This window comes from Bos taurus, chromosome 5 (assembly GCF_002263795.3).
Source record: "Bos taurus isolate L1 Dominette 01449 registration number 42190680 breed Hereford chromosome 5, ARS-UCD2.0, whole genome shotgun sequence".
NCBI classification, from domain to species: Eukaryota; Metazoa; Chordata; class Mammalia; order Artiodactyla; family Bovidae; genus Bos; species Bos taurus.
Window position 1 is genome coordinate 109,081,972 of NC_037332.1, and position 25,204 is coordinate 109,107,175.

General features: G+C 42.8%; 1 protein-coding gene and 1 non-coding gene across 9 annotated transcripts in view; one reads left to right on the plus strand and one right to left on the minus strand.

Moving 5' to 3' along the window:
- Positions 1-296: 296 nt before the first annotated feature.
- BCL2L13 (BCL2 like 13) overlaps positions 297-25,204 on the plus strand; it is a 51,133-nt gene continuing 26,225 nt past the window's right edge. For 6 of the 8 annotated variants that reach the window (XR_009494425.1, NM_001434973.1, XM_059886748.1 and 3 more), the window contains exons 1-2: positions 297-426; positions 8,634-8,804. Coding sequence is in view for 5 of the 8 variants with exons in the window: in NM_001434973.1 (NP_001421902.1) it covers positions 8,684-8,804 (121 nt within the window). In the remaining 3 variants the exon portion in view is untranslated. Of the gene's footprint in view, positions 516-8,633; positions 8,805-25,204 lie in introns of all 8 variants that reach the window. The other 2 variants (NM_001434976.1, NM_001434974.1) reach the window with 2 other exon arrangements.
- On the minus strand, positions 5,136-5,207 carry TRNAE-UUC (transfer RNA glutamic acid (anticodon UUC)). Its single transcript has one exon. It is a non-coding gene; the product is annotated as a tRNA-Glu (tRNA).

Below are 25,204 nucleotides of genomic sequence, written 5' to 3' on the forward strand. Positions count from 1 at the left end.
CTTTGCCCGCCTCCGCACCCACGACGGTGGGCCCATCCCAGTCAGCCCCCTTCTCAGCAGCCCGTGGCGGCCACCTCCGGCGGCGGAACCATAGAGCGGCTCTCCAAGTGGAGAGTAGGCCAGGAGAGAGTGGTCCTTCCGGGTCACGTCTGCGGGAAGAAGGGTGGTGCCTCCACCACAAAACCTCTGTGGTCCAGACTTCCGCTCTGGAGGGCACATCCGCCCCCTTGCGGCGCGCCCGCGCCCCGCCCCAACGCCGGCGGTGACGGAAGCACGCCGGGGTGACCTCACCCGCCAACATGGCGGCGGCGGTAGATTAGGGCAGCGGGTCGGAGCCGCCGCCGCCGCCGCCGCCACCGCGGGTTCGTGTGTGCAGCACCTGCCGCCGCCTCCTTCACCTCTTCGGGTTGCAGGGGCCTGAGCCAGGTGAGGGGAGTAGGGTCGCGGGCAGGCCGCGCCGGGCCCTCTCCCAGCGCCGCCGGAGGTGTCCAGAGGCCGACGCGGGAGACGAAAGAGTGAGAAGCTGAGGGCTCGAGGCCAGCCCGCTGCCCCGCAGACTTGCCTGGGCGAGGGTGGGCCTCGGGCGAGGGGTGCGTGCGCGGGGCTCGAGTCTTGGCTCCCCGCCCGCCAGCCGGGTCGCGGCTTCTCTCTGAGGTTCACGGTCCCTCTCCCGGCGGCTCGGACGCCGCTGTCATTTGCTGTTATATTATTTCACATGTTCAGTTTCCCCACCCGTGGAGACACACGGTTCGCGCTAGGTGGTCTCTCCCTTTGGTCTTTCTCCCACCATCCCAGGGCGTCCCTGAGTGTTTTTCCTTCGTGCTCGAACTTTCCAGGCCTAGGCTTGCCCGCAGGTCCTGGGCCCTGGCCGCCGCCCTGCGGAGTTTGCCCGCTGCCCGCACGAGCGCCGTTCCTCGCGGGGCCAGCTTGTTGTCTCTGCAAGTTTTAAGCGAAACAGACGGTCCCCTCCCGCCTTCCTTTTTTTTTCTTTTAACTTTACTATTTGGAGCAAAACAAACAAGTCCTGCGAAACTGTCAGTGCGATTTCCCCGGGAGGTTTGGTCCAAACCAGAATGCTGGTCTATGCCCTGACTTGTTGTGTGACCTTGGATGAGTTGCCACACCCTTCTAGTACCTTCTTTTTTTTTTTTCTTCAGTCACCCAGAAAATTAAGCAAGTGTTTGTGTTGATAGTGAACTGTTGATACCTCACATACGCAGCTGGATAAACTTAAACACCGTAAATTGCAAATATTTAAACCATTGTGGAATTTGCTTCGCTTGATAATAGACCGTTAGGGACTTTGAAATCCTTTTACTCTGATTGGTTAGGTACCATTCTCAGTTGTTTTTTTTTTTTTTCTTTCCCAAATGATGAATTTACTTATGCCGTCCTGTATCCCCGTAGCTGAGTTCAGCTGAAGGATACATGTGGTTGAGTCCAACCTGTTTGGTAGAGAAAAGGTGCTCGTTAGCACATCAGTTACTCAATATTTACTTCGTATCTTATTCGGCTAAGCTTTTAGGACGGGTGATTTGCAATAATAATGATTGTTTTAGGAATATGTTTCTTTTCTGAAACATTTTAGACATGCAAAACAAGTTTTAACTGTGGTCCTGCCACAGTTAAAATCGTGGTTTTTCAAACTTGATTTTGACGCATATCTTATTCCACATGAGTGTTCACCAAGAGTTATTAATTAATACGTATTAACAGGGTTGAAGGGAGGGGGCTATTTTCAGAGTAGCTGATTTTTTTTAAAAACAGCTTTATTGAGGTACCATCAAGCCGTTCACGTGTGTAGTCACGGACTGTAGAACTATCACTGCAGTTTTTAGCAGCCACAAGAGAAACTCTCTACCTGGCAGCAGTCATTCTGTATCCCCACACTCTCCTACCCAGGCAGATCTGTTTTAGGTTCTGTCTCTGTAGATCTGCCAGTTCTGGATATTTCATAGGAACAGAATTATACAATATGTGGGGTTTTGTGACTAGCTTTTTTTTTTTATTTCCATGTTGTAGCAGGTATTAGCAATTCATTCCTTTTTATGGCCACATAATATGCAGCGTATGAATAGACCACATTTTACAGATTCATCAGTTAATGGGGAATTATTTCCACAGTTTGACTGTTACATACTGCTGCCGTGACCATTCATGTGAACTTGTTTTTGCCAGGAGAGTGTGTGTTTTCTTTTCTCTGTCATATACTTAGGAGTGGAGCAGAGAAGCTGACAGTTACCTCTCCCTTTTATGCACTTTATCCGCATACATGGGAAGCCTGATTACTTACTGTGATGTTTGTGGGGAGAGAGAGAGTGAGGCATTAACTCTGTAAGCACATTATCTTCGTTTGCCAGCTGCTGCGTGGAGACGTTTGTGGATGGCTCTTAACACGGGATTGAACTGGCCTCTTCAATTAGGTGTGTTCCAGTTGTACACTAAAATAATTTAGTGTCTGCTGAATTTTAAAATGAAATGCGTAGTTGAGTTTCTCAGTTGGACCCAGTGAAATTTCTGCAGTTTCACAATATTTATTAGGATTATGTAACTTTCCTTTGGGAGAAAGTTCTGGAATTCTGTAAGAACTAATAAAGTATGGATTAAAAAGATGAAGTTAAAAAGAAAAAAACGAAGTTATTGGAGTTCATGTTCATTTCTGGAGCTTTAAAAAAAAGTCTTTACTCAAACCACCAATGGGACTGGAGTCTGGGAATCAGAAAGTCTGTTAATGTTTAAAACTGCAGTGTTTTCGTTTGTAACTGAACTGTCTGTGGACTCTCACATTTCTCTTTACAAACTGAGGTTATAGATCTACTCAACTCCATATGGGAGTATTTAACAATATAATAAGGTTACCATTTTATTTTGGTGGGAGGAAATGGTCTTAAAAACAAAGCTTCCTAAAATAATATAATACATCGTGTTAAATTGTAATTGTGTTTGTGTTAAGGGTTCTGTGGGGTTAAGAAATACAATATAGGTGTGATATTCTAAGTCAGTATTTCTGAGGTTGGTGTTAGGAGTTTGTCTGTAATAGCAGCCAAGGTGGTCATGATGAGACAAGGTTGGGAAACAACTGCAAGACACCTGAATTGCTGCAGGTTTGCTTTTCATAAGATTTTAAAGCAGAATCTAATGGTTGCTGTAGGCATTCTGGCTACCCTTCATACAAAATACCCAATTCCTATACTGCTGTCCTGGCATTTGCACTGGTCTTCATAGTAGAAATCCAGTTTTAGGGAAAGCAAACTGTTTATTGTGAAATTGTGGGTTTGACACTGTATAAACCCACCTATGTATAAACATAGGTGGATTGCCTATGTATAAACACGGATTAAGTTACCCTGAGCTTCCTCAGGCCATCCATCTGGCTGACAGCTACCTGTAACTTGAGAGACGAGCAAACTTAAGATGTAAGGCAGAGAAAGAAACGGCTGGGCAATACAACTGTATTCAATAGCTTGTTAGAATTGTGCAAAAAACAGGAGTTTTTATATTGAAGATCATTCTTGTGTTTAATCATTTCTTGACACCAAGAATACTTACACCTAATTTGAATTAGGTGTTCTAGATGGAATGTAAAGAGTAAAAGTGGCTGTGTCTTTCTCATCATTGGAAAGAGGCTTGTGCTGTCTCAGACAGGAACGTCCCCTGGTGGATGAGGTAGTAGCGGACTGGACCTGAGCGTGGCCCCTGCTTCCAGGAAGACTAGCTGCTGGGCTCAGAGCGTGTTTCCTTTTCCTTTAGCCTGTCCTCTCCCTCCCCGCCACCACCCCATTCTCAAAATTGACAGAATTGCTTCTTTCGGTACTATGGGCGTCTGATATTTGGGACCTTGCCTTGTTTTTCTCCCGTTTCTTCCCGTTGTCATCAGTGGGAGTGTTTTCACTTTTGTGTCCTCTCATGCCCGCCCGAACGCTGCCCGAACGCTGCCGGGTGTGTGTTGGAAGGGAGCAGGCCTGCGAGGTCAGAACGGAGGAGAGTGCTCTCCGCCAGCTGGTTGTGCTGTTCACCAGCTCTTCTGATTTTCGGCAGATAAATTGTCTACTTCTGTCTCTCCATTAATAAAGTTGAGACTGCTACTTTTTCCTTCCGGTGTGGAGGATTTCTGTGACATCTTCTGTGACAGTCCTTCAGCAGTGGAGGTCTCGTGCAAGGGGAATTTGTGGTATGTGTTAGAAACGCGGGAGCCCTTGGTTCGGCATGCTGACTTCAGTCTGCATAGAGTGTGGCAGAGGGAGTGGCTGCCCTCTTCCCAAAGCATCCAGCAGCGGGGCTGTGGAGTATGCACTCGGCATGTCCTCAGTACCTTTGAGAAATTGTAACTGAATACAAGTGCACCGGACATAAAATAGCATGTCTTTTTAATTGAAGTTGATGTGCGATATTATATGTTACAGTTACACAGCATAGTGATTCCAGGGTTTTAAAGGTTTACTCCATTTACAGCTGTTATAAAAATGGGCCGTATTCCCCGTGTTGTAGACACATAGTCGTGTTTCTGAGGTCTGCCTGCGCCATCACCTGAACGAGCTGCTCCACTGCTCTGAAACTGGCAGCTTAGGCAGAGTTAGAGGAGCTGGACGGATGTTTTAACCTGTGGGTGTGATGTGTTTAGGACGTCAGAGACACATGTGAAGCTTAAAGACTGTGTGCTAAACTGAAATGACTTAAATGTGTGTGACCGTCTTCTTCCTTAGTGTGAATCGTTAAGTGTAATAGTCATTCATCAGCCGTGTGGGTGTATGGCTACTGACATGTACGCTACAGCTGAGGACTTCACTGTGAACAGGATGCAGAGTTTGGAAGGTGGGGAATTATGAAATCATGACTAAGATGGCATTCGTTGTTCAGTCGCCAAGTCATGTCCAACTCTGGTCAGCTTTATGGCATTTATGGTTAAGCAGTTGGGATTTCCAAGGAAATTTGAAGAGCACTAGATTAAAAATCCTAGATGCTTTGTGTGTAGCGTCTGGGCTGGTGTGTAATTAAAAGTGTCTTCAGAGATGTGGATTTCTGATAAATATAAGGAATTTTTCCAAGAATTCATTTTATTGTAGTATAGTTGATTTACAATGTTGTGTTAATTTCTTTCTCTTTTCTTCCCACACCATGTGGCTTGTGGGATCTAGTTCCCCAACCAGGGATTGAACCTGGGCCAGGGCAGTGAAAGCGCCAAATCCTAACCACTGGACCACCAGGGAATTCCCAATATTGTGGAATTTCTGTTGTTGTTCAGTAGCTAAGTCAGTCCAGCTCTTTTCGACCTCATGGACTGCAGCACACCAGGCTCCTGTCCTTCACTATCTCCTGGAGTTAGCTCAAATTCATGTCCGTTGAATAGGTGATGCTGTCTAACTGTCTCATCCTCCTTCACCCCCTTCTCCTTTTGCCTTCAATCTTTCCCAGCATCGGGGTCTTTTCCAATGAATTGGCTCTTTGCATCAAGTGGCCAAAGTATTGGAGCTTCAGCATCAGTCCTTCCAGTGAACATTCAGGGTTGATTTCCTTTAGAATTGACTGCTTTGTTCTCCTTGCAGTCCAAGGGATTCTCAAGAGTCTTCTCCAGCACCACAGTTTGAAAGCATTAATTCTTCAGCGCTCAGCCTTGTTTATGGTCCAGCTTTCACATCCATCATGACTACTAGAAAAACATAGCTGTGACTAGATGGACTTTTGTCGGCAAAGTGATGTCTCTGCTTTTTAATATGCTGTCTAGGTTTATCATAGCTTTCCTTCCAAGGATCAAGTGTCTTTTAATTTCATGGCTGCAGTCGCCGTCCGAAGTAATTTTGAAGTCCCAGAAAATAAAATCTGTTTTCACTTTTCCCCCTTCCGTTTGCCATGAAGTGATGGGACCAAACGCCATGATCTTAGTTTTTTGAATGTTGAGTTTTAAGCCAGCTTTTTCACTCTCCTTTTTCACTCCCATCAAAAGGCTTTATTCCTCTTAAGTTCTTCTATTTGAGTGGTATATGCATATCTGAGGTTGTTGATAGTTCTCCCAGCAATCCTGATTTCAGCTTGTGATTCATCCAGCATGGCATTTCACATGATGTACTCTGCATAGAAGTTAAATAAGCAGGGTGACAATATACAGCCTTGTACTCTTTTCCCAACTGAACCAGTCAGGTGTTCTATGCAGTAATTTCTGCTGTACATCAGAGTGATTGCTGTGCACACGTACACATTCTTTTCCATCGTGATTTATCACGGGGAACATGCTTCCTCGCGCTGTACGCTAGGACCTTGTTGTTGATCCATTATAGTGTAGTTCGCATCTGCAAACCCCACAGTCCCGATCCAGCCCGCCCCTCCCTCCACCCCTCGGCCACTGCCAGCCTGTTTCTGTTTCGTAGACGAGCTCATTTGTGTCATATTTTAGATTCCACGTGTAATGTCATATGCCATTAGTCTTCCTCTTTCTGAATTATTTCACTTAGTGTAGTAATCTCTAGGTGCATCTGTGTTGCTGCAAATGGCATTATTTCATTCTTTTTTATGGCTGAGTAATATTCCAGTCCATGCATGCACACGTGTGTGTGTGTCTGTGTAAACACCACATCATTTTTATCCATTCCTCTGTCAGTGGACATTAGGTTGCTTCCATGGCTTGGTTATTGTAAATAGTGCTGCATTGGGGTGCCTGGATAAATACAAGAAATTTGATTATAACAAATTCTAGAAAATTCATTTTTTTTTTTAATTTAAAGCATTATTCAGAAGATGAGTACTTCTTTTTTCCTCTTAACAAAAACAACTGAGACTTTTCAAAGGTTAAATTTTGTTATTGATTTCCTCTGTTCTCCTCTCTTTCGGAACTTTACTTACTAATTTATTCCTTGCTCTCTTTTTATTTCTAATTGGCTTTCACTGAATGTAAGCATGCTTAAGTCTCTTTCATTGTGACAAAATTCAAGAATTGTCAGACCTTTTGTCTCTGTTCTCAGACTCCTTTCTCCCCTTGAAACCAGACTTTTATGTTCATTCTTTTTAATCTCTTTATATAGTCATCCTTTTATTCTGTGTATTTCAAATTCTCCATACTTTGTTTCGTTGTTTATTCATTTATCTTAGTTTAGTACAATGGCACCCCACTCCAGTACTCTTGCCTGGAAAATCCCATGGATGGAGGAGCCTGGTGGGCTACAATCCATGGGGTCGCGAAGAGTTGGACAGACTGAGCGACTTCACTTTCACTTTTCACTTTCATCCATTGGAGTAGGAAATGGCAACCCACTCCAGTGTTCTTGCCTGGAGAATCCCAGGGACGGGGGAGCCTGGTGGGCTGCCGTCTATGGGGTCACACAGAGTTGGACACGACTGAAGCAACTTAGCAGCAGCAGCAGTACAGATCTTATATTTTGTCAACATTCCCTGTCTCTTTTTCCTGTTATGGGTTATCTGAATGTTTTTCTTTTATCAGATATTTCTTAAGATCTTAAAATAGTCTGTATCATTGCTTTAAGTAGAAAACAATTATTTGGAAACCTTAATAAAACACTTTGGTTTGCAGTGACTATTAAGATACATAGTAGGAGTTAAAAGATACAAACTGATTATGATATAAATAAATCCTGAGTTTGTAACTTACAGCCTGGTGAACATAGTATATATAATTCTGCATGATATATTTGAAAGTTGCCAAAAGAATAGGTCTTTAAAACAGGGGTACGTGGTAGGTAAAACAGTTGGGTCCAGGTGGAGAAGTGGAGTTGGACTCGCACTGATTAGGGTACAAGTTAAAGTACCTCCTGAAGAGAATCAGAATAAAATTGACTTGAGGAAGAGTTCAGAGGCGGGCAGTAAAAGTGGGCAGAGCGGCTGTGCTCTGCAGCGTCATTCAGAGGCCCAGGTCTCTCCTGTCTTGTGCTGCCCCCTGGAGGTGTCTGCCATCGTCACATTTCAAGTCCAGAGAGGAGGTGAGAGGAAGTCTGCAAGGAGAGGACCCGCCACCACCCCACTGCACACACAGCTGCTTCTCTCACTGCTCGGGCTCAGACTAGTTGTATGGCACACGAAGCTGTGGAGGAAACGAGAGATGTCACCTGCAGCTGTGCACCATGGACCCTGCTGGAATATGAAGGCTTTAATAGTAGAAGAATGAGACGTACTGGCTGGGGGCGTGGTGCAGCATAAAGAGAGGGCAGAGCTGCTGTTCTTGCCACACAGGTGAAAGTAGGGTAACTGGGGGAGATAGAAAGGGAAGTGTGCTTTTGACCTGAAATCTGAATACATGCATTCCTACTGTAAGTAAACTGAAGTTACGTTTTTTAAAGATTACCAAGGATAAGTCTGAGAAATGTTTATTTTGGTATTAGTTGAATGATTGGAGTTAATGGGAGAATGTATTGGCATGTAGCAAACTTTAAAAAAGAAACTCTGTGTTTACTTGACTGCATCACGTCTCAGTTGCGGCACTCAGGATATTCTGGTACAGCGCAGGGACTCGAGTTGGGCTCTAGTTGTGTTGTGAGCTCAGTTGCCCCTGAGGCATGTGGCCTCTTAGTTCCCCGCCCAGGATGGAACCAAGTCCCCTGTGTTGCAAGGTGGATTCCCAGCCATGGGCCACCCGGGACATTCTGGCGTGTAATGAACTGTACCCTAAAAAAATACTCTTCTGGTTTTAGGTTTTGTACATCTGTAAGTAGACATTTTCGGAGCTCTGCCGGCCACCCCCATGGCGTCCTCAACTACCGTGCCTCTAGGATTTCACTATGAAACGAAGTACGTGGTTCTCAGCTACTTGGGACTCCTCTCTCAGGAGAAGCTGCAGGAGCAGCCTGCTTCCTCACCCCAAGGTATCGTCTTTGGCTTGTGGTTGAATTAAGTAGTAATAATTAATGTGTACCAAAATGTGGGTCTGAGCACTGTATAGCCGTGGCTGTGAGTCTGAATAATGCTGTCAGCTCTTAAAGACTAACCCTTCACTCTGTCCCTTCCCAACCCCTGATCCATTCCCAGAAGCATGACTTTTAATTTTTTTTTAACAAGTTGATTTTTTTTTTTTGGTTGCACCACTTGGTTTAAGAGATCTTAGTTCCCTAACCAGGGATTGAACCTGTGCCCCTTGCAGTGGAAGCATGGATTCTTAACCCCTGGACCACCAGGGAGGCCCACGAGCTCAATATTTGAATGATTGCCATTCGTAGAGGTAAAAAACATACTAAATACATGTAATAAATATAACTACATCTGCCTTTAGAGATTTCCTACTTAACAGGATATAGATTAGAATTAAATAATTATTTTTGAAGTTTATAACAAGCTCTTAGAATTATGTTTTTTCAAGGATATTAAGTTTTTTTGATCGAAGTGTAGTTTATTTACAGTACTGTGTTAGCTTCAGGTGTGCAGCAGTGATTCGGTTATAGACACATGTCAGTTCTTTTTCAGACTCTTCCATCTTCTAGGTTGTTACGAAATAACTGAGCATAGTTCTCTGTGCTGTACAGCAGGTCCTTCTTTATCTATTCTTTATATAGTAGTGAGGATGTTAGATTTAAACGGGATTAATCTCTCAGGCTTAGAGAGTTTTTACCACAATTCTTTGTATTGTAGAGTTGTGTATATTTTAACTTGGCAGACAAAGCTTATTAGAGTCTGAATTAGTCTTCCTCATTAATATATAACATCATCTTCTTAAATATTCTCATCACAGATTTTACTGTAGCTATGGAGGTAGTTCTTATCTGCTGCTATTTTAGCTCAAGAAAGTTTCCTGTTGTGATTCAGAAAAGATGGGCTCCTGTAGCCATTCCAACTATAGGGATGACCAGAGATGTCTTAACAGAGCTTGTAAATGCTGACATATAATTCGAGGGTGTGTTGTGTTTTAAACATTGAATCATATTTTGAATTCACTGAGCTCAGTAGCTGTTTACACAAAATTATATCAAAATAGCTTCGAAGACACCATAAAAGAAAATTTTTTTCCTACTAAAATTTTATTTATTGTTTAAATATTTAAATAATATTTCAAGTATTTAATTTATTATTTCACCAAACTCAGCAGCTGTCTTACTTTGTGTTGTCTTCCGATATTGCTCAGTGTTCACATAGTTGTTAAGAGCTTCCCAGGTGGCACTAGTAGTGAGGAGCCCGCCTGCCATGCAGGAGATTAGAGAGACACGGGTTTGACCCCTGGATCAGGAAGATCCCTGGAGAAGGAAATGGCAGCCCACTCCAGTGTTCTTGCCTGGAGAATCCCATGGACGGAGGAGCCTGGCGGGCTGCCGTCTATGGGGTCACAAAAAGTGGACACGAGTGAGCACTACTGCAAAGTTTTCAAATAGTTGTGATAAGTGGTTACAGTGATTATGGTGATCTTTTTCCCCACCATTTTATCATGTTTACATGTTTCTGTATTGTGTCTCCATTATTGCATGTCTGAATGTTTCCATCTTTTCAATCATTGATAGACTGCGACACAGTTTTTGGTTTACCATAGGACCCCTTTTATCCAGGTCCCTCACACTGGTAGTAGGGCTTTTACTGAAGAAGTCAAGGCAAGAAGGAATTCTAAACAAAGTGGTGGTTATAAGAAATTGCAATTAAAATGTTAATAAATGTACATTTTCTTGGTAATTTTGCTGTATGGTAAGGCAGTTTTCTTCTGAATATGAGTCTGCTGGTTGGAATTCCAGGTCCTCTTTCTCCATAGGCTGTACTTCCATACCTGTTACGTGCACTTTAAAATTTATGCTTAAAGTGGAGAAAGCGCGCAGAAGCACTTGTAGTTTCAGTGAAGAGACGTTCTAGATTTTCATGATTTTTTCCCCTCTGATCTTTTACAGTTGTTTCTCTCACACCTAACTTGAGGTCGTATTTTCAAAAGCAGCTTCACAAAACATAATTTCGCTTTTAGCAAGCCTCACTACATATCATACTTCAGTGATATCTGTAATTTTCAGTCAATTGCATCATTTCAGTGACCAGTATAACTTTACTGGTTATACTGTATACTGGTTTACTGGTTATATTGGATCTACCTGCCCCCACCCTGCCGACCTCAAATTGAAAGTGCAGAGTCCTAAGCACTGGACTGCCAGGAAGTCCCAGTATTCCCAATATAATAAATAGGCTGGGAGAACGATACCTGACTCTTGGCAGGCACACGCCCTGTACACGGGTGCTGGGTGGCATCTGCCATCTGTCTGCATGTGCTCAACCTGCAGTGGGTCTGGTAACTCAGCACATGATTTTTTTTTTTTTCAGCACATGATTTGTAGAGAGGGTAGTGAAGAGCCGTTCTGCATGTTGCTTCCCCCCTCCTCTAACGGTTATTTACCTTTGTAAATTGTCCAGAGTCAAACTGCAGAACCAAAAAGGAGCGAGCAGTCATGTGGCCGCTGCACCTGCCTAGTTATTTCATTGCCAGCCGTGGAGAGGGCTCGATCAGAGGACGTTCGCCTTCAGTTGTCATGCTGGGCACACACAGGGACGCTGGGGCTCCTGCAGCCCACCCCTCCCAGCCGCCCACCCCTCCAGTTTACATGCTGTGAAAGCCATCCCTTGTTTCATGTAACACCTGATTGAGGTCATTGTCAGTAGAATCTCAGTTAGCATAGCAGGGATAGTAATTTTTCAGTGTTGACCTCAGCACCCCAGATTCAGCCAAGTGAGTAAGTCCCAGACAGACCAATTGGTCTTTTTTCAGATAATTGCTTCCTTTCTTTTGGCCATGCTATGCGGCAGGTGGGATCTCAGTTCCCAGATCAGGAATTGAACCCACACCCCCTGCATTGGAAATGCAGAGTCTTAACCACCTGCTCTCCGGGCTTGAAACATTAGAGTCATCCTTTAACTCTCATCTCTGCTTCCTTCCTCTTTCTTTCCCTCTTTCTTTGTCTACTATTATTAACTGTTACAGTTTTATGACGATTCTCCCATTTTCCTTTAAATCCTGCCTCAGGATTTGAAAGAAATGTCTCCTGACTTTTCTCCTTCTTTTCCTGTGTTCTCCATCATGTAATTTGAAGGCCACAAGCACGCTGCCCTTCCTTACATTACCTCTCACAGCAGGAACCCACAGGTGCTCTTTTTCCCTCAGTCTCCCCCACAGAAGACCCCATTACCTGTTGCGTCTCCTGGCTGCTGTTGCTTTAGACTGTCCGTGAGCCATTCTTAGTCCTGTTAGTTTTTCACTTGAGCTGAGTTGCCCCGTGACCGTTGTTCCGGTGCTAAGTCGTGTCTGACTCTGCAGGCCCGTGGACCTCAGCACACTAGGCTTTCCTGTCCTTCACTACCTCCCGGAGCTGCTCAAACTCATGTCTGTTGAGTCAGGGATGCCATCTAACCATCTCATCATCTGTTAACCCATCTTCTCCTCATTCCCTCAGTCTTTCCCAGCATCACAGTCTTTTCCAGTGAGTCGGCTCTTTATATCAGGTGGCCAAAGTATTGGAGCTTCAGCATCAGTCCTTGCAATGAATATTCAGGGTTGATATCCTTTAGGATTGACTGGTTTGATCCAAGGGACTCTCAAGAGTCTTCTCCAGCACCACAGTTCAAAAGCATCCATTCTTAAGCACTCAGCTTTCTTTATGGTCCAGCTTTCACATCCGTACATGACTACTGGAAAAACAATAGCTTTGACTCAACAAAACTTCGTTGGTAAAGTGATGTCTCTGGTTTTTAATACGCTGTCTAGGTTTGTCATAGCTTTCCTTCCAAGGAGCAAGCATCTTTAATTTCATGGCTGCAGCACTGTCCGAAGTGATTTTGGAGCCCAAGAAAATAAAATCTGTCAGTGTTTCCACTTTTCCCTATCTGTTTGCCATGAAGTGGTGGGACCAGATGCCATGATCTTGGTTTTTTAAATGTTGAGTTTTAAGCCAGCTTTTTCACTCTCCTCTTTCATCCTCATCAAGAGACTTTAGTTCGTATACTTTTTGCCTTTAGGGTCGTGTTATCTGCATATCTGAGGTTGTTGATGTTTCTCGCAGCAGTCTTGATTCCAGCCTGTGATTTATCCAGCCCAGGATTTCGCTTGAATTACTCTGCATATATTAAATAAGCAGGTGACAATATTCAGCCTTGTTGTACTCCTTTCCCAATTTTGAACCCATCTGTTGTTTCATGTCCAGTTCTAACTGTTGCTTCTTGACCTACATACAGATTTCTCAGGAGGCAGGTAAGGTGGTCTGGTATTCCCATCTCTTTAAGAATTTTCCAGTTTCTTGTGATCCACACAGTCACAGGCTTTTGCATAGTCAGTGAAGCAGAAGTGGATGTTTTTCTGGATTTCCTGTGACAGTGGTTCCTGATGATTCCCCAGACCTGCTTCCCTTTCTATCTGAGGCATGAAGGAAATTGCATCTAAGCAGGGCCATGAGACTGGTCCCAGCGGGTGAAACTCGGGTGTCGGGGCCTGTGTCACTGCCAGGCTGTGGCATTTAAGGGCCAGTGTGCCTTCTCCCCGTGCTTCCCTTGCCTGTGGTGTGTGTAGGCTGATTCAAGGGGAAGGGGTGTTCCTGAGGATGCAGTCTCCGGAGAGCACCGCCACCCTCAGGCGGGGCTGCTGAGTCACTGTAGGGCACAGGCTTCTTGCCTCCAGTCCCCAGATTAGATACGGCGCACACAGGAGGGGAGCACCTTTGGGTTAAGTTGCTGAAGCCACCGCTTTATTATTGCAGCCTAGACTCCTGTCCTCATTAATGTATCTGCCCTGTGTGCACATTAGGGTGACCAGCTGTCCAGTTTGCCCAGGCTTGAGTAAAACTGGGAAAGTCCCGGGCAAACTAGATGAGTTGGTTACTCAAATACATACATATGTTCCCATCTACCCAGATTCCACTTATTCACAATATTTTTTAACTGTAACAAACTTCATGGTCCACAAAAACCAGGCCTTTTCAAGCCCTGTGATTTATTCAGTTTGTAAAGACCTACGCATCTATATAAGCCTGTGTTAATCTTTTTTTTTCCTTCTGCTTGAGCATAGAACTTTTTTCCTACCCAAATCTTGTAGGATCTGAGAGGTTTACCTGCTTCGATGTTTCTGTTTTGGTTTTGAAATTTGGTTGTTATCCTTGTATTGTTTCCTTAAGCCCAAGTACACAGTATCGTATGCAAATGTGTGTGCTAACCTCTTCGGGGGGTGGAAAACTTGGGCTCTAATCGCTCTCTCTGCTGCCTTGCTCTCCAGTTTGTTACCTAAAGCCTGAGGAGAGCTCCCTTCTGCGCGTGCTCCTACAAATAGAGCCTCTGCAGCGTGCAGTGGTGCAGTGTGGTTAGGGTTTGGTTCCAAGTTCATGAAGCAATAGGTGTGAGAAGAGGAGGCTAAAGAAGGTGGCCCTATCATTACTCAAGATTTCTGTCACATGAAATGGCTTTCATTTTTTCCTCAGTGAGTCATGTGCTGGGTACATAACTTCTCCTTAAATAGTTAACTCTGTGCTTTTCCAGAAGTTGTCAGCTCGACTGGACTCCATTAGTTCGTGTTGAATAAGTTCAACGTTATATATATTCTGACTAGCAGAAGTCCCGCTGATTTGTGTATGTGATCCCAAGTAAGAACTTGTTACGTTCAACTTTGCTTGTGTTAATATGGAGCACCTTGATGTTGTAGTCATTAATAGGGATTCAATAAGACGTGTCTTAGGTTAGGAAGGAGAGTAGGTTCGTGTCTGCTAATTAGTAATGTGACTGTCGAATGCATGTCGTCGTGGTGCTGGCTGGATATTCATTCAGCTGTTAAAACACTAATCCCCCATTCTACTCACCCGTCCCCCCCTCAGCACACACTGTTCTCCTCCGGTCTCTGAGTCTCATTGGAGTGAAATCGCACAGTGTCTGTCCTATTGTGTCCAGCTTGTTTTGCTTAGCGTCGTGTCTGTAAGGGTCACCTGTGTTGCAGCGTTTTTCAGACTTTTACTCCTTTTTAAGGCTGACTCATGTTGCCTTGTGTGTAGAAAGCTTGTTTTGTTTACCCATTCATCTGGCTGGTAGACATTGGGTTATCTCTACTTTGACGGTGGTGAATAACGCAGTGATGGGAATCGGTGCATGAATGGTCTGAGTGTCAGCTTGCCGTTCTCTTGGGCAGATAGCCAGTTGTGAAGTGGCTGGGCCATCCTACATTTAAGTGTTCTGAGGACGTGCCAGCCTTTCCCCCGCAGTTGCTGCGTTATTTTACCGTCCGGTCAGCAGTGCACAGGGGTTCTCATTTCACCACACCCTCACCAACATTGCTGTTTTCTGCCCTTTTGTCGCAGTTCTCCTAATGAATAAGAAGTGGTATCTCCTTGTGATAGCTCATTTCTTTTTATTGCTGAGTAATATTTCATTGTGTGGATGTACCACAGTTTGTTTATCCATTCACCTATTGAAGAACATCTTGGTTACTTCCAAGTTTGGGCAGTTACATATAAAACTCTGATAAACATCCTGTGCAGCTTTTGTATATATGTAAGTTTTTAACTCACTTGGATAATACAAAGGAGCATGATTGCTAGGTCTTATGGTAAGAGTATGTTTAGCTTTGTTAGAAACTACTAAGCTGTGTTCTAAAGCGGCTGTACTATTCCCACCAGCAGTACATGAGGGTTCCCGTTTCTCTGCTTCTTTACCAAATTTGCTGTTTGTTTTAAAATATTCTTCACTGATCTGGCAGCACAGGGCCCTAGTTGGCCGAGTGCAGGAGTTGAGGCATGTGGTGTCTAGTTCCCTGACCCGGGATTGAACCCACGCCCCCTCATTGGGAGCACAGACCCCTAGCCACTGGACTGCTAGAGCAGTCCCTGTTGTCCATATTTTTTTGCTTATAGCTATCCTGGTGGTGTGCAGTGATAGCTCTCTGTGCTTTTAATTTGCAATATTCTTGCCTGGAGAATCCCATGGATGGAGGAGACTGGTGGGCGACAGTCCACGGGGTCGCAAAGAGTTGGACACGACTGAGCGACTTCACTTTCTTTCACTTAATGTCTAAAGATGCTGAACATCTTTTCATGTGCTTACTGGCCATTTGTATAATTGGAGAAATATTCATATACTTTGTCCATTTTAAAATTGGGTTATTTGTCTTTCTGTTGTTAAATTGTTAGAATTCTTTATAGCAGACCCTTATAAGAGAGAGAGAGAGAGAGAGAGAGAGATAGTTCCAGATGGTGTCTTCGATTTTGTGCTTTGTCTTTTCTTGGACATGTAGAAGTTCTAAATTTTTATAGAATCTTGTTTATGTTTTCTTTGATTTCTAGTTTTTTGGTATTGTATCTAAGAAACAGTTGCCTAATCCAGGGTCACACACATTTTCACCGGTTTACTTCTAAGAGCTTTACACTTTTTAGCTCTTAAATTTAGATCTTTGATCCATTTTGAATTAATTTTTTTATTACCATTTAGGAATTTTTAAAAATTTAAAAAATTGAAGTTAGTTGATTGACAATGTTGTGCTAATTTCTGCTGTACAACAAAGTGAGTTAGTTACACATATATACATTATTTTTTTATGTTCTTTTCCATTATGATTTCTCCCAGGAGATTGGGTGTAGTTCCCTGCGCTGTATAGTAGCACCTTATTGTCTGTTGAATTAATTTTCTTATGTGAAGTGTGGGGTCCAGATTCATCCTTTTATGTGGGAATATCAAGTTGTTCCAGCGCCATTTGTTGTAAAGGCTATAGTTTTCTTCATTGAATATCTTTTTACCCTTATCAAAAATCAGTTGACCTTAAATATATGGGTTTATTTCTGGCTCTCAGATTCGACTTGTTTATATGTCAGTTCTTACACCATTACCACATTATGTTGACTGCTTACAGCTTTGTAGTAAGTTTTGAAATTGTGAAGTATGAGTAATCCTTCAACCTTGTTCTTTTTCAAAATTGCTTTGACCATGTTCTGTCTTTTGCAGTTGTGTTTGAATTTCAGGACTGTCTTGTCCATTCCCAGAGGCAGTTGGAATTTTGATGGGATTGCACTGACTCCATAGGTCAGTTTGGGGAGTATCACCATCTCAGGTCAGCTTTCAGGCCAGTCTTGTGTGACCCCAGGTTCTGGTTCAGTTCCCTCTTTCTGGGGATGTGCGCTTTTTAAGTTTCTTCTTGAGTCTTTCTATAAGGAACAGGAGATGTTTGATCCTGAGTACTATGAACCCGGACTTTGAGTGGATGCTCACTTGACTTTCTTGTCTAGTCTGAACATCTGCATTCCTGTCAAAACAAAGATCATGGAGCACTGCCCCACACCTGCTGAACCAGGTGCTCCATGGGGCCTGGGAATCTGTATCTTTAATTATTGCTTCATTATTGTTTAATATTCTCTTGGTACTTCTAATGTGCCCCAGTTTGGGGAACCATAGATTTAGAAAACATTCTTGCTCTCAGAGGTCTAGGCCATACATAAAACTTTTCTAAGCTTGTTGATCTGATACTCATTTTGAGTGCATTCCGGGGCTGGAATATGATGGTTGCTGAGTCACCTGACCCTTTCTTTGACATTGAGGTGGGTGGGATTTAAGTGTGATAAAGTTTGTTTATCTTTGAAATATTTTTCTGGATTTATAGTGCAGGATTTATGCAGCATTGGTCCTGTGTATAGCTCTGTTTTTTTTCAAAGTCAGGGTGGAGTGGGGGTTGATTAAAAGAAAATCAGTGAATCTGTCTATGTCATGGGTTAGCTGAAGAAATAGCCTTTTGTATCCTGACAGCAGTAGACTTTTTACTGGTTTAGGTTTTCCACATGGCTTATTATCAAGTATGACAACTTGTCGTGTGTAATTAGCGTCACATTAGTCTCATGAGAATAGGTACGCCTTTAATCAGCTGCTTTTCTTTAATCTGACAGGATGAGGCATGTGGTAACCAAGACATTATTGTCATTTTCTTTGTGGCATGGTGGTGGAATTGGGAGTGGTGTGATGGGTGTGGGGATGTGTATATGTTTTAGGCATGCAGATTTTCCTAAAAGAGGCAGATGGCAAATAAAGCATTCATATATTCCTTATTTTTCATTCATTATACTTCAGAAATTGTAATCATGTTTTTGAATTTAGTAATAATGTTTCTTATCAGAATATCTACTTTCTAATCTGATTTCTGTATAATTTATTTGTGCCTGGGCAAGTCATCTAAATTTACTAAGTCCCATATTCTTCGTATGAGATGGGTGGACTAACCTTGACCTTTTCGGATCTAAAGTTCTGTGATCCAGACGTTGGTGAAGCCCCTCGTGAGCGTGAGCTGGTGATTGAGGTCTTACTCGTGCCGTCCCTCCTCTGCGGTCTCCTCCGTCACAGGCTGGCACCGTAAATGTTCTCGTTACTGGCCTGTGTATGTGGTTGGCCTGTGTTCCTACTCTCTTCCAGTAAAGGACTACTCATTTTATTTATTTCTTTTAACTTTTTAAAATATTTGAGGTAGCCTCAAAATATGCTGATAACTTTTACAAATCCCTCTGAATCTGTTAATAAGTTTCATTCTGTTGCCTCCTTTCTTGTGTCCCTTCTTCCCAGCAAGGTTGTCGGGTTATACGTTGTAATCCTTTGAGTCTTCATCACAGAGACAGTGACAGCTGTTGATGTCAAGTATTTGTGTGTTTTTTTAGTCTTTACTTGACATAAGTCTAGGACCAAGGGACTAGCTCAAATAGTTTGTGATCAGGTCAGACTAATGATAATAAACTACAAAATCATAGGTACAAGACAGTGTATATTTAAGTATTGAACTGTGAGGCACAGGTTAAATGATACACATGTTCAGTGTCAATGATACGTAAGTAGTCAGTGAAGTAGACTTAAATTGGTCCTTGCAGGGAGTTCCCTTGTGGTCCAGTGGTGAGGACTTGGCACTTTCACTCCTGAGGGCCTGGTTCAATCCCTGGTCAGGGAACTGAGATCCTGCAGGCCATTTGGCATCACCAAAAAAAGAGAAATTGGTTCTTGCAGGGTGGACAGAATTAAATAACCAGGAAAAGGAAGAGTCCAGGTTAGGTAAAAATGTCTTTTTTTGTTAGTGAGTAAATTGGCAGTGAGTTCCTACTGGGTGGGAAGAAGAATTAATTTTTTTAAATTTTACACCATGTATCATTTAATGTGGCTTTTAATTAGAACATAATGGAAGTAAGTTGTAATGGAATCAGAATAGGAAGACTGTACGTTTCCATAGTGGGAGCAGTGGATCACAGGTACGTTGTCTGTAGGGTCCTGTGCAGTCATCTCAGCGTTGAGCAGTGAACTTGGTTCTGAGGCAAAGCCAAAGCAAAGTGGAGGTGGGCAGTAGCTCCCCCTGTCCATGGGAGTGTGCTCCAGGATTCTCGGGTGGGGCCGCCTACCACCAGACGCTGCGTGTTCTGTACTAATGGGTGGGTAGCTTACATGGTCTGGACATGCTGGCTATGACTCAGGTCTCAGGACCCCACCAGATTTCATCACACTAGACAGAATGGTGTGCAGTGTAAAATTAATGAATTTTGTTTCTAAAATTTTCTGTGCAGTATTTGGGACCGTGGCTGATGCGGTTAGCTGAAACCACAAAGGGAACTACTATATTTAGTTCCCAGAAGAAGCTATGCTATTTTAAGGGGAATGTTATTCTTTAAGAGAATTGTTTTTCACATAGAGCTTTATTACATAGGACACAAAGAAATGCAGTAAAAACTGTCAATATCAAATACAGTGTTACATTTCAAAACTTTTGTCTTTTTGTGGAATTCTGGATAAAAGCTAAGGAAATGACACTAAAGTGCACTCAGTTGAAACAGATAGTTGATACTGTCTGGGGATTTTTCTGATGATCCAGCTTAATTTGAGGATAAATTCTAGAATGTGTGGAATGGAGGGACTGCCTCTTATGTGAGGAAACCTTATAAAAAGTTTACCTGGCAGGCTGTATTGACTGGCAAGAGTCTGTTTCTGAGTAAGGACAGGTCAGGAGCAAGCTAGCAGATGTTGAGTTTGAGATGATTTTGCATAACTTAAAGGGCTGACTCAAGCTTTTCAGCCTGGTGTTTACTCTGCTTCTGTTGTGGAATTATGTTTGAAGAATTTTTGTTAAAAGCACTGTGTTCGCTGTAGCTCATGGCAGTGACTGACCAAAATTCTTACATTGTTGAGCATGGCAGAGATTATTTGAGCCTGGAGAAAGTTTGAAGTTAAGTCCCTTAGAGATAGGTCACGTTGGGAAAGGTAGAACACCAGGGACCTTCTGGTATTTAGGACTGTAGCTTCCTGGTGAAATGTCTCAGACGAATTTATTGTGAAGTGTACCCTTAGAGTTAAAAAGTTAACTTTTCTTCTGCATTTTTTGATATAAATTAATTAAGTTCTGTTGGACATGTGTTCAGGAAAAGATACATTTTAGTTTTAGATCAATTGATATTAAGCCCTAGGCTGTTCTCTGTTGCAGCGGTTGGAGAACAAGACTAACTGCTGGTGTTAAAACAGATGCTTTGGCTTTATGTAAACTGAAGGTTGTTCCTGCTGGTCCAGACTTGGAGTGTACTGAAAGCAGGTTCTGTGTGAACATCGTTAATTAGAAATCCATGGTGAGCTGATTCTGTGCACACTGTGCAATGTTAACAACGTTTAGAGATTTGGAAGGGGTGGTGAGTGGGGTCATTGTCTGTAGCGCTTTTTTTTTTTTTTTAAACTTTACATAATTATATTAGTTTTGCCAAATATCAAAATGAATCCGCCACAGGTATACATGTGTTCCCCATCCTGAACCCTCTTCCCTCCTCCCTCCCCATACCATCCCTCTGGGTCGTCCCAGTGCACTAGCCCCAAGCATCCAGTATCGTGCATCGAACCTGGACTGGCGACTCGTTTCTTACATGATATACATGTTTCAATGCCATTCTCCCAAATCTTCCCACCCTCTCCCTCTCCCACAGAGTCCATAAGACTGTTCTATACATCAGTGTCTCTTTTGCTGTCTCGTACACCGGGTTATTGTTACCATCTTTCTAAATTCCATATATATGCATTAGTATACTGTATTGGTGTTTTTCCTTCTGGCTTACTTCACTCTGTATAATAGGCTCCAGTTTCATCCACCTCATTAGAACTGATTCAAATGTATTCTTTTTAATGGCTGAGTAATACTCCATTGTGTATATGTTCCACAGCTTTCTTATCCATTCATCTGCTGATGGACATCTAGGTTGCTTCCATGTCCTGGCTATTATAAACAGTGCTGGTAGCGCTTTTTGTAAGTGATGTTGATTTGTTGGCTGTGCTGGGCCTTTGGTGCCTTGAGCGGGCTCTTCTCTAGCTGCGGTGAGCGGGGGGCTGCTCTCCAGTCGCGGTGCTTGGGCTCCTCGCCCAGAACACCGGCTTTAGGTGCAGGCTCAGCACTTGGGGCGCACGGACTCAGCTGCTCTGCAGCACGTGGCATCCTCCTGGACCAGGGACTTAACTCACGTCCCCTGCATTGGCAGGCGGACTCAACCCCTGGACCACAAGAGAAGCCCTCTATTGAGCATTTTTGATGTGGTGAAACTTAACTTGCTTATCTCTTTGCCCTTGACAGCTTCCCTTTGTGGCAGGTATTGTTTCCCTGTTTCAGTAACAGTACAGGTTCAAGAAGGCTGTTTTCCTTGCCTGAGGTCCTGGGTAATGAACTGGAGTGCTTGGCAGGAAAGCTTTCCTTCCCTTCTATCGAGATGCCTTCCAGAAAGCCAGAAGGAAGAGAGAGAATTTCTTCGAAAGAAATGATCGACCCACAATAATTTTCTGATTTGTGTTTGCCTTATTTTAATAATGTTGCATATATTCTAGAAGTCACTTTACTGACTAGTGTAATTATATTAGTGCCATTGTAGAGCCATCTGAACTACAAATTACTTTAAAAAGGAAAACCTGTTTTAATTATAACCAACTTTAATTTATTATAAGTCTGTCTGTAAGTGAACTAAGCTAGTCCCTGACATACAAACGCTGTCTGATTGCACTTAGGTAAAGTACTTTGAGTAGTCAGAATTCTATAGCAAAAGCACAGTGATGGTTGTCAAGGGCTGAAGAGAGGAGGTCATGGAGAGTTACTGTTTAATGGGTCTGAAGTTTCAGTTTTACAAAATGAAGAGTTCTGGAGGTGTATGGCAGTGATGGCTGCACAACATTATGAATGTATTTAATACCACTGAACTGTAGACTTAAAAATGATAAAGATGGTAAAATTTGTTAGGTGTATTTTACCAGAATAAAACAAAAAGCCCATATGCCAAGATAGATTTTTATGCTTGACGAGAATTTATAAAGACTACCCTCCTCATAGGATACATTGTCTTGAAATTTTGCATAAGATTGTTTTTGTTTTATGTAATTTAAAAACTTACCAACTTTATTAAGAATCATTAACAAAAATTGCATGTATTTAAGGTGTACAGTGTGATGGTTTCATATAAACATTGATTGTGAAGTGATCGCCACAAGCAGGCTAATCGGCATTCTTTTTTTTTTTATCATCCCCACCCCTCTCCCTTCTGGTAGCTACCTGTTTGTTCTCTATGAGTCTGTTTCTGTTTTGTTATATTTGTTCACTTGTTTTGTTTTTTAGATTCCATTTATAAGTGAAATCATATGGTATTTGTCTTTGTCTGACTTCTTGCACTTAGCATGATATCCTCTAGGCCCATCCATGTTGTCACAGATGGCAGGATTTCATTCTTTTTAGTGGCTGAACAGTTCAGTTAGGTTCAGTTCAAAGGGTCTGAAAGAGTCACAAAGAGTTGGACACGACTGAGCAACTGAGCTGAACTGATACACACACACCCATGCTCACTGCAGCACTATTGACAATAATTAAGCATGGGAACACCCTAAGTGTCCATCAGCAGACGAATCAATGGATAAAGAAGGTGTGGCGCACATACATGACGGAATACTGTTCAGCCTTTCATACTGTTCATGGGCTTCTCAAGGCAAGAACACTGAAGTGGATGAGATGGTTGGATGGCATCACCAACTCAATAGACGTGAGTTTGAGTAAACTCAGGGAGTTGGTGATAGACAGGGAGGCCTTGGGACCCATGGGGTCGAAAAGAGTCGGACACGACTGAGCGACTGAACTGAACTGTTCAGCCACTAAAAAAGAAGGAAATCCTGCCATCTGTGACAACATGGATGGACCTAGAGGGTATTATGGTAAGTGAAGGAAGTCAGACAAAGACAAATACCGTATGATTTCACTTATATATGGAATCTAAAAAACGAAACAAATGAACAAATGTAACAAAACAGAAACAGACTCATCCAACCATCTCATCCGTTTCAGTATTTATAGTCCGACTCTCACATCCATACGTGATCACTGGAAAAACCATACCTTGAACTAGACAGACCTTTGTTGGCAAAGTAATGTCTGCTTTTTAATTAAATGCTGTCTAGGTTGGTCATAGCTTTTCTTCCAAGGAGCAAGTGTCTTTTAATTTCATGGGTGCAGTCACCATCTGCAGTGATTTTGGAGCCCAAGAAAATAAAGTCTGTCACTGTTTCCATTGTTTCTCTATTTGCCATGAAGTGATGGGACCGGATGCCATGATCTTAGTTTTCTGAATGTTCAGTTTTAAGCCAACTTTTTCACTCTCCTCTTTCACTTTCATCAAGAGGCTCTTTAGTTCTTCTTTGCTTTTTGCCATAAAGGTGGTGTCATCTGCATATCTGAGGTTATTGATATTTCTCCCAGCAATCTTGATTCCAGCTTGTGCTTCATCCAGCCCAGCATTGCTCATGATGTACTCATAAGCAGGGTGACAGTATACAGCCTTGACATACTCCTTTTCCTATTTGTAACCAGTCTGTTGTTCCATGTCCAGTTCTAACTGTTGCTTCCTGACCTGCATACAGATTTCTCAGGAGGCAGGTCAGGTGGTCTGGTATTCCCATCTCTTTAAGAATTTTCCACAGTTTGTTGTGATCCACACAGTCAGAGGCTTTGGTGTAGTCAGTAAAGCAGAACTGGATGTTTTTCTGGAACTCTCTTGCTTTTCTGATGATCCATCGGATGTTGACAATTTGATCTCTGGTTCCTCTGCCTTTTCTAAATCCAGCTTGAACATCTGGAAGTTCACAGTTCACAAACTGTTGAAGCCTGGCTTGGAGAATTTTGAGCATTACTTTACTAGCGTGTGAGATGAGTGCAATTGTGTGGTAGTTTGAGCAGTCTTTGGCATTGCCTTTCTTTGGGATTGGAATGAAAACTGACCTTTTCCAGTCCTGTGGCCACTGCTGAGTTTTCCAAATTTGCTGGTATATTGAGTGCAGCACTTTCACAATATCTTTCAGGATTTGAAATAGCTCAGCTGGAATTCCATTCCCTCTACTAGCTTTGTTCATAGTGACGCTTGCTAAGGACCACTTGACTTCACATTCCAGGATGTCAGGCTCTAGCTGAGTGATCTCACTATCATGGTTATCTGGGTCATGAAGATCTTTTTTGTATAGTTCTTCTGTGTATTCTTGCCACCTCTTCTTAATGTCTTTTGCTTCTGTCAAGTCCATACCATTTCTGTCCTTTATTGTGCCCATCTTTGCATGAAATGTTCTCTTGATATCTCTAATTTTCTTGAAGAGATCTCTAGTCTTTCCCATTCTATTATTTTCATCTATTTCTTCATATTGATCACTGAGGAAGGCTTTCTTATCTCTCCTTGCTGTTCTTTGGAACTCTGCATTCAAATGGGTATAGCTTTCCCTTTCTCCTTTCCATTTTGCTTCTCTTCTTTTCTCAGCTATTTGTATCTCCTCAGGCAATCAATCATTTTGCCTTTTTGCATTTCTTTGGGGGATGTGTGTGTGTGTGTGTGTGTGTGTGTGTATGTGTATGTGTGTAAATTCTCCAGGCCAGAATACTGGAGTGGGTAACCTTTCCTTTCTCCAGGGGATCTTCCCAACCCAGGGATCGAACCGGCGTCTCCCACATTGCAGGCCTATTCTTTACCAGCTGAGCCAACAAGGGAAGCCATGTATATATACACACACACTTGGATCTTTTTGAATTATTTTCTTTAGCATGATATCTGGAAGTGGAATTGTTGGATACTATGGTGGTCTGTTTTTAACTTTTTGAGGAGCCTCTGTATTGGTTTCTGTATTGACTGTATCAGTTAAACAGCCACAGGTATCATCTCCATTTTCACGACAGTGTACCACCTTGTCAGTGTTTGTTATTTACTGCCTCTTTGGTAATAGATGCTGTGACAGGTGTGAGGCGTTAATCTCAATGTGGCTTTGACTTGCATTTTCCGGGTAATTAGTGATGTTG